This window comes from Oncorhynchus mykiss, chromosome 8, assembly GCF_057628025.1.
Source record: "Oncorhynchus mykiss isolate SJ-2025 chromosome 8, ASM5762802v1, whole genome shotgun sequence".
Lineage (NCBI taxonomy): Eukaryota > Metazoa > Chordata > Actinopteri > Salmoniformes > Salmonidae > Oncorhynchus > Oncorhynchus mykiss.
Genome location: NC_143029.1, coordinates 31,587,651 through 31,600,503, shown reverse-complemented (window position 1 = coordinate 31,600,503; position 12,853 = coordinate 31,587,651). Strand labels below are relative to the sequence as shown.

The 12,853-nt window shown below is 40.4% G+C and overlaps 2 protein-coding genes across 2 annotated transcripts in view; one reads left to right on the top strand and one right to left on the bottom strand.

Moving 5' to 3' along the window:
• Positions 1 to 5,074, bottom strand: part of extl3 (exostosin like glycosyltransferase 3) — a 42,904-nt gene extending 37,830 nt beyond the window's left edge. The window contains exon 1 of the mRNA XM_036985275.2: positions 4,833 to 5,074. The gene's annotated coding sequence lies outside the window, so the exon portion shown is untranslated. The remainder of the gene's footprint in view (positions 1 to 4,832) is intronic.
• Positions 5,075 to 8,439: 3,365 nt separating this feature from the next.
• Positions 8,440 to 12,784, top strand: LOC110529775 (ribosomal oxygenase 1). The gene is made up of 15 exons (XM_021612296.3): positions 8,440 to 8,731; positions 9,021 to 9,152; positions 9,384 to 9,523; positions 9,619 to 9,718; positions 9,805 to 9,918; positions 10,083 to 10,189; positions 10,379 to 10,486; positions 10,621 to 10,655; positions 10,768 to 10,946; positions 11,165 to 11,269; positions 11,507 to 11,648; positions 11,804 to 11,924; positions 12,012 to 12,111; positions 12,218 to 12,304; positions 12,473 to 12,784. The coding sequence occupies exons 1-15, from the start codon at positions 8,645 to 8,647 to the stop codon at positions 12,539 to 12,541; spliced, it is 1,626 nt and encodes a 541-aa protein (XP_021467971.3). The 5' UTR covers positions 8,440 to 8,644; the 3' UTR covers positions 12,542 to 12,784.
• The last annotated feature ends 69 nt before the right edge of the window (positions 12,785 to 12,853 follow it).

Here is a 12,853-nt window from a genome sequence, read left to right as displayed (position 1 = left end):
TCTGAATGATCCAATGTTGACCTAAATGACTAATGATGATAAATACAATCCACCTGTGTGTAATCAAGTCTCCGTATAAATGCACCTGCACTGTGATAGTCTCAGAGGTCCGTTAAAAGCGCAGAGAGCATCATGAAGAACAAGGAACACACCAGGCAGGTCCGAGATACTGTTGTGAAGAAGTTTAAAGCCGGATTTGGATACAAAAAGATTTCCCAAGCTTTAAACATACCAAGGAGCACTGTGCAAGCGATAATATTGAAATGGAAGGAGTATCAGACCACTGCAAATCTACCAAGACCTGGCCGTCCCTCTAAACTTTCAGCTCATACAAGGAGAAGACTGATCAGAGATGCAGCCAAGAGGCCCATGATCACTCTGGATGAACTGCAGAGATCTACAGCTGAGGTGGGAGACTCTGTCCATAGGACAACAATCAGTCGTATATTGCACAAATCTGGCCTTTATGGAAGAGTGGCAAGAAGAAAGACATTTCTTAAAGATATCCATAAAAAGTGTTGTTTAAAGTTTGCCACAAGCCACCTGGGAGACACACCAAACATGTGGAAGAAGGTGCTCTGGTCAGATGAAACCAAAATTGAACTTTTTGGCAACAATGCAAAACGTTATGTTTGGCGTAAACGCAACACAGCTGAACACACCATCCCCACTGTCAAACATGGTGGTGACAGCATCATGGTTTGGGCCTGCTTTTCTTCAGCAGGGACAGGGAAGATGGTTAAAATCGATGGGAAGATGGATGGAGCCAAATACAGGACCATTCTGGAAGAAAACCTGATGGAGTCTGCAAAAGACCTGAGACTGGGACGGAGATTTGTCTTCCAACAAGACAATGATCCAAAACATAAAGCAAAATCTACAATGGAATGGTTCAAAAATAAACATATCCAGGTGTTAGAATGGCCAAATCAAAGTCCAGACCTGAATCCAATCGAGAATCTGTGGAAAGAACTGAAAACTGCTGTTCACAAATGCTCTCCATCCAACCTCACTGAGCTCGAGCTGTTTTGCAAGGAGGAATGGGAAAAAATGTCAGTCTCTCGATGTGCAAAACTGATAGAGACATACCCCAAGCGACTTACAGCTGTAATCGCAGCAAAAGTTGGCGCTACAAAGTATTAACTTAAGGGGGCTGAATAATTTTGCACGCCCAATTTTTCAGTTTTTGATTTGTTAAAAAAGTTTGAAATATCCAATAAATGTCGTTCCACTTCATGATTGTGTCCCACTTGTTGTTGATTCTTCACAAAAAAATACAGTTTTATATCTTTATGTTTGAAGCCTGAAATGTGGCAAAAGGTCGCAAAGTTCAAGGGGGCCGAATACTTTCGCAAGGCACTGTATTTAGCTGGAAAATGGCTGTGCTTATTGTGGTTTGGTGGAGACCTAACAATCGTTTGTAGTGCTTTCGCTGAAAAGCCTATTTGAAATCGGACACTTTGGTGGGATTAACAACGAAAATAGATGTAAAATGATATAAGACATGTATGTTTTAGGAATTGTAATTATGAGATTTCTGTGGTTTGAATTTTGGCGCCCTCTGTTTTCACTGGTAGTTGTCATATCGATCCCGGTATCGGGATTGCAGCCATAACAGGTTAAAGAAGAAAGGGTCTAAACCATCTGACCCAGATGCTTTTTTGGGGTCAAGTGTAAGGAGCTCCTTTGGCACCTCAGACTCAGTGAACGCCTGCAGGGAGATAGACTGAAGAGCATCGGGGATAGACGCATTAGAAGGACTGGGAGATGAGGAAATGTTAGATGGGCAAGGAGGCATGGCAGAGTCAAATAGGAATGCTGACTTAATGAAGTGGTGATTAAAGAGCTCAGCCATGTGCTCGTCAGTAACAACCACATCAACATTAAGGGACATGGGTAGCTGTGAGGAGGGTTTATTCTCCTGGTCTTTAATCGTTTTCCAGAACTTCTTGGGGTTATTAAATAGCTTCATTAAATAGTATCCGCAAAACACCAGTCTCAACGTCAACAGTGGAGAGGCGACTCCGGGATGCTGGCCTTCTAGGCAGAGATGCAAAGAAAAAGCCATATTGCAGACTGGCCAATAAAAATAAAAGATCAGGATGGGCAGAGGAACTCTGCCTAGATGCCAGCATCCCTGAGTCGCCTCTTCACTGTTGACATTGAGACTAGTGTTATGCGGGTACTATTTTATTAAGCTGACCGTTGAGGAATTGTGAGGCGTCTGTTTCTCAAACTCGACACTCTACTTGTCCTCTTGCTCAGTTGTGCACCGGTGCCTCCCACTCCTCTTTCTATTCTGGTTAGAGCCAGTTTGCGCTGTTCTGTGAAGGGAGGAGTACACAGCGTAGTACGAGATCTTCAGTTTCTTGGCAATTTCTCACATGGAATAGCCTTCATTTCTCAGAACAAGAATAGATTGACGAGTTTCTGAAGAAAGTTATTTATTTCTGGCCATTTTGAGCCTGTAATCAAACCCACAAACTAGGATGCTCCAGATACTCAAGGCCAGTTTATTCACTTCTTTATCAGAACGACAGATTTCAGCTGTGCTAACATAATTGCAAAATGATTGTCTAATGATCAATTAGTCTTCTAAAATGATAAACTTGGATTAGCTAACACAACGTGCCATTGGAACACAGGAGTGATGGTTGCTGATAATGGGACTCTACGCCTATGTAGATTTTCCATTTAAAAAAAAATAATCAGTTTCTAGCTGCAACAGTCATTTACAAGATTAACAATGTTTACACTGTATTTCTGATCAATTTGATGTTATTTTAATGGACAATAAATGTGATTTTCTTACAAAAACAAGGACATTTGTATGCATGTATGTATATATCTATACACACACAACCTATATATACATACTCTACCGGTCATAAGTTTTAGAACACCTACTCATTCAAGGGTTTTTCTTTATTTGTACTATTTTCTACATTACAGAATAATAGTCAAAACCATGAAATAACACATATGGAATCATAGTAACCAAAAAAAGTGTTTTAACAAATCAAAATGTTTTATATTTGATATTCTTCAAATAGCCACCCTTTGCCTTGATGACAGCTTTGCACACTCTAGCTCTGTCGCATACTGGGTAAGTACATATTCAATGGTAGGCTGTGGAAATGTGGAAAACGTCAAGGGGTCTGAATACTTTCCGAAGGCAATGTGTGTGTGTGTGTGTGTGTGTGTATATATTACACGCACACACATTGCCTTCGGAAAGTATTCAGACCCCTTGATGTTTTCCACATTTCCACAGCCTACCATTGAATATGTACTTACCCAGTATGGGACAGAGCCACAGAGCACACACACACACACCATTTAGCAGACACTTTTATCTAAAAGATACTTAGTCATTTGAGCATACATTTGAAGTATGGGTGGTCCCGGGACTCCAACCCACTATCCTTTTAGCGCGATGCTCTAAAAACTGAGCAACAGAGGACCACATAACATTTGGTTTTTAGTGACAGGATTTGGGCATGCATTTTGAAGCATCCTGCCATAGGCCCTACCACTCCCATTGTTTCAATAGCGGCGATGCCAAGGCTAGCTGTGGGGTAAGTAAATAAAGACAACTAAGCCATATTCTCTATCATTTTCTCCTAGGATCAATGGATGAAACACTGTCAATAAATGTAAGTATATATACATTTTATGTACCACCCCTTTTACAGAATATACAAATTAAGTGTAATTTTGCTCAAATAACAGTCTGTTTTGGTTATTTTATTGCAGAGGACATTATTTACATGTCTAATGATGATTTGCTATGATTGTTTCTTTTTCCAATAGTTTCTTATTGGGGTCAAAATGACCCTACTTGGTAACCCATGCATGTAAAATAGCAATATAGCTAACATATGAAATCCAATAAACTATAATGTTAAGGAAAACTGAGGTTTGTAATTACCTCTATTTAGTACCACTGTTACTAAGTAGTAGCTTTTCTGGGGACTTCTACTGAGGCTTATAGTAACAGAACAACATAATAACATCCTTGTCCCAAGTCCTTGTTGTTGGTGTGGTGTCACCCTTCTTCATACCATGATTCACTCCATGCCAATGGCACTGAATTGGCTAAGTATTGTGGCAAGCCAACTTCATTGCAGCATGCAAATCAAATGGGGAAAAGACTAGCTAGTTACATTGACTAGGTAACCAGCGAGCTTACTAGTTAGCTGCAATAAACAACATTTTGCTTGCCTGTAACACTGACACCAAGTACTGTTTAGTCACCTTAATCATGTAATGTCTATACACTATATGGGATCCCGAGTGGCGCAGCGGTCTAAGGCTAAGGTCTAGACACCCTGGTTCGAATTCAGGCTGTATCACAACCGGCCGTGATTGGGAGTCCCATAGGACAGCGCACAATTGGCCCAGCGTCGTCCGGGTTTGGCCGGTGTAGGCCGTCATTGTACATACGAATTTGTTCTTAACTGACTTGCCTAGTCAAATAAAACGAAATAAAAAAAAGTATCGCTAGTTAGCTAATGACTTACTGCTGGGTTGATGTGTGTGTCGTGTCGGTCAGAGGGGAGAGATCAAAGCAAAGGACTAAGGACTAAGAACGACCGACACACAAACACAACGCTGGCTTTTAATAGCATAATACTCGAGACGACATGGCTAAGTTCATCACAGAATAGTTAAGAGTAATAGACGTCTCGGCACAACAAGATAAGGGGATTGGAGAAAAGGCAAAAGGGGGGACCATGTCTCATCTGAACAATAAACCAGCTATCCACAACAGGCATTTACTTGCTAGCGGACGAATGTTAGTTTAGCTAGGTAGTTAGCTTGCTACTCACCCGGTATGAAGCTCCGAAATGTCTCCAAATAAAAACCTTCAAAAGGCTTCAAAATATATGTCACGTTATGCAAGGTGATAACAAAATGGCATGCTCGGTGTTTAATGTAACCATGTACGCGTAGCTAGCTAGATCTAGATCCCCCTGTGTGCACGATCAATTTTACATTGAGCTGCATTGTTGGAGAAGGCTAGGCAAGCATACTGAAGCATTCTGGGACTGGGAGTTGCTGAACATTGGACAAACTGTAGCGGTGAAGTGCTACACCTTGTGGCCATAAACGTTGTGGTTGTACGGAGTATGCCCACATGATGTACTGTGCAAGCTAAATAAAACAATACATCCACAAACAGTCGATTTCGTCATTTAAACAGATACATTATGTAAACTAAGGGGTATGTAGCAGGGGCATATTAAGCACGACAGCCTCTGACAAAAGGTCTTGACTAGTCTTTACCGATGGCACAGGGCGGGAGGTACTGTTAAAAACCCTCTCCAAACCCTAAACTATAATGGCATTAGGCTTAGCAAGTATTGAGGGAGGCAGCCAGCTGCTCATAAAAGCACATCTATCATGTTACAAAGTGAGAGGTATTAAAACTGCTCTGCTTGTAGACCATGCATACACCTCTTTTGAGCAAAGGAAAATCATACATGAAGTTGATTTACTTATTTTCCATGCTTCTTCATATGTAATTAAATCTAGAGCAGCATTAATAAAGTAAGCACTATGTAAAGGCTTTAAAAGTAGCCTACACCGTACAAACACAGATTAAAGGGTGTTAGTTGTCATAACCTTTGGTACAAACTAACGATGTGTACAAACTCTGGATGACAATTTATAATTTGACACGTTTATTCTGTATTGAAGCCACCGCGCAGCCATCTTGGTATTCCTCCTCAAGTGTAAAAACGTATTTCGGAAGCTATACAAATGCATTTATTAATTTCTAATTTGACAGGTTTATTATATTACAGATACCTTAATGCATACTTTCAAATTATGGCATGTGAGCTAGACATAAACGATTACAAATTCAAACATTGAAAAAACTTTTTTTAGAGCGCTAATATTGCTGTCCTCACAACTTAAATACATGTAATTGTGTCCTTGAAACATTCATTTGAAATACTGTCTAACTCCATTCATTTCTATGGACTGCTCCTTCCAGGGAGGGGCAATATGACCAATACATAGCCCAGGGTTTACATACATCGTTGGTAAAAGCACTCGGAGTATGACAAAAGAGATTGCTGCATCTAACAGCCTGCACAGTAGAGGGCGATAAAGTTCTTTATCTAGCTTGTAGTTAGCTGATTTACAAATAAAAATCCATAATAATAATAATTATTATTATTATTATTTTATTTGTTATTTGTTTATTCGTAATACAAAACAACTTACATCGCTACACCAAACATATCTAACAAAACAAAACACAGTTATAAACAAGAAAATACTAAATACATACAAAACATTTAATATATACAAATTATTTTTTTTTAAAGAACAACAAGTCTAGTGCAATTGCATTCATTCAGAAGAAATCTCATTATAATGATTCAGGAAGATGTTATTATTTTTCTTATTCACTAGGTATAATGTCTCAACAAGATCATTAAATTCAATCAAAAATATTTGTAATTTTGTTATAGAATTCTGGAATTTTTGTTTGTGTCTAAAGTATTTGGCAAAAAATGTAATAATTCACAATAATTTCAATGGTCTTCAATCATTGCAAAAGTAACATATTATATCCTTCATGTCAAAAACTTTGATAGTGTTCAAAAAGGTAAATAAGTATTCTGTTAGGTTTTCCCAGTTTATGTGTTGGTGGGCTAGGGTCAGTCTGTAATATCTGGAGTATTTATCCTGTCTTATCCGGTGTCCTGTGTGAATTTAAGTATGCTCTCTCGTTTTCTCTCTTTCTTTCTTTCTTTCTTTCTTTCTTTCTTTCTTTCTTTCTTTCTTTCTTTCTTTCTTTCTTTCTTTCTTTCTCTCGGAGGACCTGAGCCCTAGGACCATGCCTCAGGACTACCTGGCTTGATGACGCCTTGCTGTCCCCAGTCCATCTGGTCATGCTGCTGCTCCAGGTTCAACTGTTCTGCCTGTGGCTATGGAAACCGGACCTGTTCACCAGACACACTGTTTTCAACTCTCTAGAGACAGCACGAGCGGTAGAGATACTCTGAAAAATCGGCTATGAAAAGCCAACTGACATTTACTCCTGAGGTGCTGACCGGTTGCACCCTCGACAACCACTGTCATTATTATTATTTGACCCTGCTGGTCATCTATGAACATTTGAACATCTTGGCCATGTTCTGTTATAATCTCCACCCGGCACAGCCAGAAGAGTCCTGGCCACCCCTCATAGCCTGGTTCCTCTCTAGGTTTCTTCCTAGGTTCTGGCCTTTCTAGGGAGTTTATCCTAGCCACTGTGCTTCTACACCTGCATTGCTTGCTGTTTGGGGTTTTAGGCTGGGTTTCTGTACAGCATTTTGTGACATCAGTTTATGTGAGAAGGGCTTTATAAATACATTTGATTGATTATCACAGATTTACATTCATAGAACAAGTGAGTCAGATTTTTACCATCTTCTTTGCAGAAAATGCAGACATCATCAATAGCAACAAATTTGGACGACATAGAATCTTGTGTAGAATTTTAAAGTGCAATTCCTTAAATTTGTTTGGTATACAATATTTGTAAGGCATCAACCAATACAATGTCAGGAATAAGCATGTTCCAGAAAATGTTTCCTCTAGGCGTAAGTTGGTTCCGTGAATGGGAAATTTGTCTTATGTATTTATTACAACAAGATTTCTCAAGTAAGCCAATGCCTTCCAAACTGAGATCTGGATAAGCTCTGTGATCATCACCAAAGCTAAGATGAGTTTTCATTAGTGTAGTTAGACCTCTGGGAATGGCTTTGATCACAGAAATAAACTCTCTGAAAGGAATTGGACACTCATTCAATGTTATAAATTCCTCATATGCAAGAATATTACCCCTGTTGTCGAAAACATCAAAAACAAAGTAAATATTCCTCTCACGCCAGCTAGGGTAGAATAATGACTTATTCCTTACAGATATGTGTGAAATATTCCACAAATAGCTTTATGAATGGAAGAATCATGCAGAAACATATTTTCCAGGACATTAAAGCTTGTTGGTGAAACCTAGCCAATTTAGTGGAATATAATTAAATTTCAGTAAAAATTGAAAACCTCCAACTTATTGTTTGGAATGAAATACCAAATTGATTTTGTATTGACCAAACAACTTTTCAACCAATTGATCTTGAAAGTGTTATTTATGTCAACAAAATGCAATACTTCCAGACCTCCTTCAGCTCTTTAATTTGAGAGGACTGACTTTTTAGTATGTGAGATTTATTGTTTTGTAGATGAAGTCAAGAAAGGTCTTGTTGATCTCTTTAGAGGTAGAGGGATTTACTAATAAAGATAATGAGGGGTACACAAAGCGAGACAGTCCCTCTGCCTTGGACAGAAGCACTCTCCCAAGTATAGACAGATACCTTTGTAATTATAAAAAATATTATTGGTTTTATTAATTTTAGGAGTGGCATTCATATGTTGTCTGTGTTTTTTTCCTAAATATTTAACACAGTCGTTTACAGGAATCTTTTCTGCCTTTATCACAGAGTCATATAAACATAAGATTTCACGTGTAGAAACGTTCAGTTTTAATCTAGATGCGATAGAGAATGTAGCGATAAAATACCCGTAAGAATATCCATGTTGTCGCACTATTGATGACGTCAGGAATGAGAAAATATTCGACAACATGGACAAGAAACATGTGTCAGCTTTTGAATTGTACCAAAATGCGCTATTAGCATCGACTCCTGAAGTCAAAACATCATCTGTGAAGGTACTTTGGGTTAAGTTATTACTACGGGTGTTTGCTCGCTTCCAGTTTCAGATAGGCTATGTTTTTTTTTTTACAGTGTCCTATTTTGCCGGCAAACGTAAACTGTGTTGACAACAACTGAAGTAGCTAGCAAATTTATGTAATTTGAAGTTGGCTTCTTCCATAATGTGTATATAAGTAAGAAACATCTGTTTAATATACTATTGTAATATGCATCTGAGCAATTAACTGTTGATTGCCTAATACCATTTCATGCCTGACTGCCTCTGCCTACTGGATGCTTTGGTAGATTACAGCAAAGAAGCAGAAGGAAAATGGTATCCAGACCCACAAATCCATCAAAAAGACCAAAAGGAAACAGATGGGCAAGCAGGTCATAAAAGCGGCACAGACAGAGGAGAAGGTGGAGAGACTGGCAGAGGTTAGTTTGGGGCATATAGCCTATGTAATTGTTTGACTGTGGTTCCCTGGGTTTTTCAGTCATTGTATGTGTTTGAGATAAACTACATTGTATTCAGACCGAGCAGAATCGCTGCTCTACAATCACTTTGCATCCCAAATAGCTCAACTGATTGTGATCAATATAAGCTATTCTGTGCCTCGCTGGTCAAACTGAACCCCTTAAACATGCTGATTGTCTGGTTGCATGCAGGGGGTACATTGTGGAGAGATTAGCGGAGTGGCACTAGATGCTCTGCTGAGTGACCTGGCTAAAGTCAGCAACAGCAGGGTGAGAGCCAGCAAACTTTTCCAGTGGCTCATCCACCCAATTCCCTCCAAGAGTTTCTTCAGGTAATGATGTCAGTGTAGCTTTTCACAGTACAGTATTGTAGTCGATTGCACAGGAAGATATCCTTTGTTAACTATTGACTTCCTTGATCTTATAGAGATGCATGGGAAAAGAAGCCAGTTTTGATCAAACGTCAGAATCCAGACTATTATACGGGACTGTTCTCCACAGCAGAGTTTGATCGCATTTTAAGACGGGTAAGGTGTCACGACTAGCTACACATCTTCTGTGTTTAGTGTCATTTTTGTTGTTCAAATAAGGTTTTTCCTATTGATATTTTCAGGATGACGTTCAGTATGGGGTAAACCTGGATGTCACCAGCTACAGAAACGGCAAAAGAGAGACACACAATCCTCCAGGGAGGGCTCTCCCATTCACTGTATGGGACTTCTATGAGGTAAAAAGCCAAGTGAAAGTCTACTGTTTGTCAAGTTTCATTTACAAAGTGTGAGCAAGTGTTGGTTAGATCATACCAATGGCCGTGTAACATGTTTTAGTTAGAAGTCCTTAGTACCTCAACATAATATTGAAACCCAACCTGTTGTCTTCCATGTTGTCCAGAGTGGTTGCTCGCTGCGTATGCTTAACCCCCAGGCCTTCTCCTCCACTGTGTGGAATGTGCTGTCCATCCTCCAGGAGCACTTTGGCAGCATGGCAGGAGCCAACATGTGAGTCACCCTCTCTGACAATCTATCTGACCAGTGAGATGCTCTCACACAACATTGAAAGTTATTGAACATGCATGGGACAGTGAACATCATTTCCTCCTGGGAGGACAAACTATTCTGTTGTATTCTTACCGCATGCTGATGCACTTCCTCATGACATTTTAGTAAAAATGTATTTTGCGTCCCCAGGTATTTGACACCTCCAGGAACACAGGGCTTTGCTCCACATTACGATGATATTGAGGCCTTTGTGGTTCAGCTGGAAGGGAAGAAGCACTGGAGAGTTTACAACCCCAGGTGACTAGTTTCTCAGTACAATTTCCAAAAAGGTGATCAGCACCATCAACCCATTTTGAACTTGATTCATGTCAGTAAACTCTGCTGAGAAACAAATATATTTCGTGGGATGTGTGTTTCCTGTCACTTTTCAGGTCAGAAAATGAGGTCTTGCCTGTCGTTTCCAGTCGTAAGTAATCTTTTGTCCACTGTTGTGCCTATGAATAGACAATAAGCATGACAGATCACTCCCCGGTACCTCAGGCTCAATCCTTACAGATGGCTTGGTATTCCTCCTCCAGCTAACTTTAGCCACTCAGAGATCGGGAAGCCCATCCTGGAGGCAGTCCTGGAGGCTGGGGACCTCCTCTACTTCCCCCGAGGATTCATCCACCAGGGGGACTGCCTGTCGGATGCTCACTCCCTCCACATCACTGTCTCATCTTACCAGAGGAACAGTTGGGGAAACTTACTGGCAAAGGTTTGTTATTAACCTGCTTAATCCTATGCATTCCTTGTATGGGACATTGTCCAGTTCTTTGTCTAATTTTGTATCAATAAATACATTTACACTTTGAGTAAGAAAACAACTGAAAATATTGCAGGATATACAATATGGCATGTCCATACAAAAAAATGCATTTACTTGTAAGTATAGGCTTGTATTGTGTATGATGTAGAACATGATCTCTTTGACAGGTGGTCCCAGCAGCCCTAGAGATGGCCATGGAGGAGGATGTGGACTTCAGAGGAGGCCTGCCTGTGGATTACCTGACGTACATGGGGGTGCAGAACTCAGACAAGGTACTTCAGATGCCACCATTTATCTGTGCCTGGTTTCCAATGTACAATCAACCTTGAAGCACCCACCCTCAGCAGGGGTGTGTTTAGAAGGGTGACACGTTTGAAGATAGAAACGCTACAGAGCTGACGCCTATGCCCCATTGCAAAGAACATCTGTTCTGCAAAATATATTTCTACCGGAACATACTGTAACGTTGCACCCTCGTAACGGCCCTCAATCTACCTGTGCACGTATAGGAGGATCCACGCAGGGCCCAGTTCCTATCCAGAATAGAGGGTCTGATGAAGAAGCTATCAACCTTTGCCCCTGTGGATGCTGCTGTGGATCAGAAAGCTAGGGGCTATCTCCATGACTGTCTTCCCCCGATGCTCACCGCAGGTACCACATAAGGTTTTACTTGAAATTGTGATAGGTGGTTGTTTTTACCTTCAGTTGAAACCACTTATTGTAAGTCACTGTGTATAATAGTTGCTAAATGACTCAATGTAAATATTTACTCTGCCAGTTTAAATTATTCTGATGACTATCCACAGAGGAAAGGGCCAGCAGTGTCCAGGGAGCTCCTTCCAGGTGGGAGAATGGAGAGCCGGTGGACATGGGTGTGGCCATCAGAGGCCAGATCAGAGTCAGACTCGTCCATTCTGGAATCGCCAGGTAGCTCTCAGCATTAAACACAAAAGCATGGCTATAAAGGGTTGACCTTTCCAGAAAATACCATGACTTTCCTTTGTGCCCCTGCAGGTTATGCAGTGATGGAGAAGCAGTTTGGCTTTACTACACTGCCGACAACTCCAGAGTCTACCACAAGGAGGAGCCCAAGAGTGTTGAAATAAAAGCAGAGGTATGAATGTTTGGGTCTCTGTAATTGCCTTGCTAATATAGCAGTGACGTGTGCCTGTCTGATATGGTGCACTGCAGTGATGACCTTTATGATGTAACTCTTTCAGCACACAGATGCCATGGAGTTTCTGATCCATGCATATCCAAAGTTTGTGACAGTGGGCAGCTTGCCATGCAAGTTGGCTGAGGACAAGGTGTGTTTCCTCAACATGTTATGCAACATTGCTAAAACATGTATGCTTTCTTCTGCATAAAGTCTAACCACATATGCATCTCTGTAGTGCATGGTCAAGCCTTGATGATATACAGTGTTGGTCTCTGCACTGCAGTTTTCTTAAAGATGTAATTCCCTGCTCTTCCAGGTGTCCTTGGCTGAGCTGCTGTTTAAGAGAGGGCTTATTCACACTGCAGAACCTCTGCAGCAATCCTGAAGAGTTTCAAAATAAATGTCTGCCATGCCAGCATCATTCACTTCACTATTATGTGTAGGTAGAATTGTTCAGATTTTTAGGACAGCGGTCATTAACTCAGTAGTCCATCAGCATTGCCCTCTACAACAAATTCATCTAAAATCTTCAAAAACTGTTAGTAATAGAGCTGAAATAGCTATTTTACAATGTTACCCTTGTTCAGTAAGTATTGAATTAAACTTACTTGCATATTGGTGTAAAACACTCCTTGTTTGTGTGTGTTGCTAATGTCCAACTTTGTCTTATTGCTATAGTTGTGTATACTTAAATCAC

Bases quoted from the DNA above. Each gene is read 5' to 3' on its own strand.
- LOC110529775 (XM_021612296.3), top strand. From the start codon at position 8,645: ATGGACAAGAAACATGTGTCAGCTTTTGAATTGTACCAAAATGCGCTA. The intron at 9,153-9,383 runs GTTAGTTTGGGG...GGTTGCATGCAG, and splicing joins AGGTGGAGAGACTGGCAGAG to GGGGTACATTGTGGAGAGAT. The intron at 10,656-10,767 runs GTAAGTAATCTT...TTCCTCCTCCAG, and splicing joins CTTGCCTGTCGTTTCCAGTC to CTAACTTTAGCCACTCAGAG.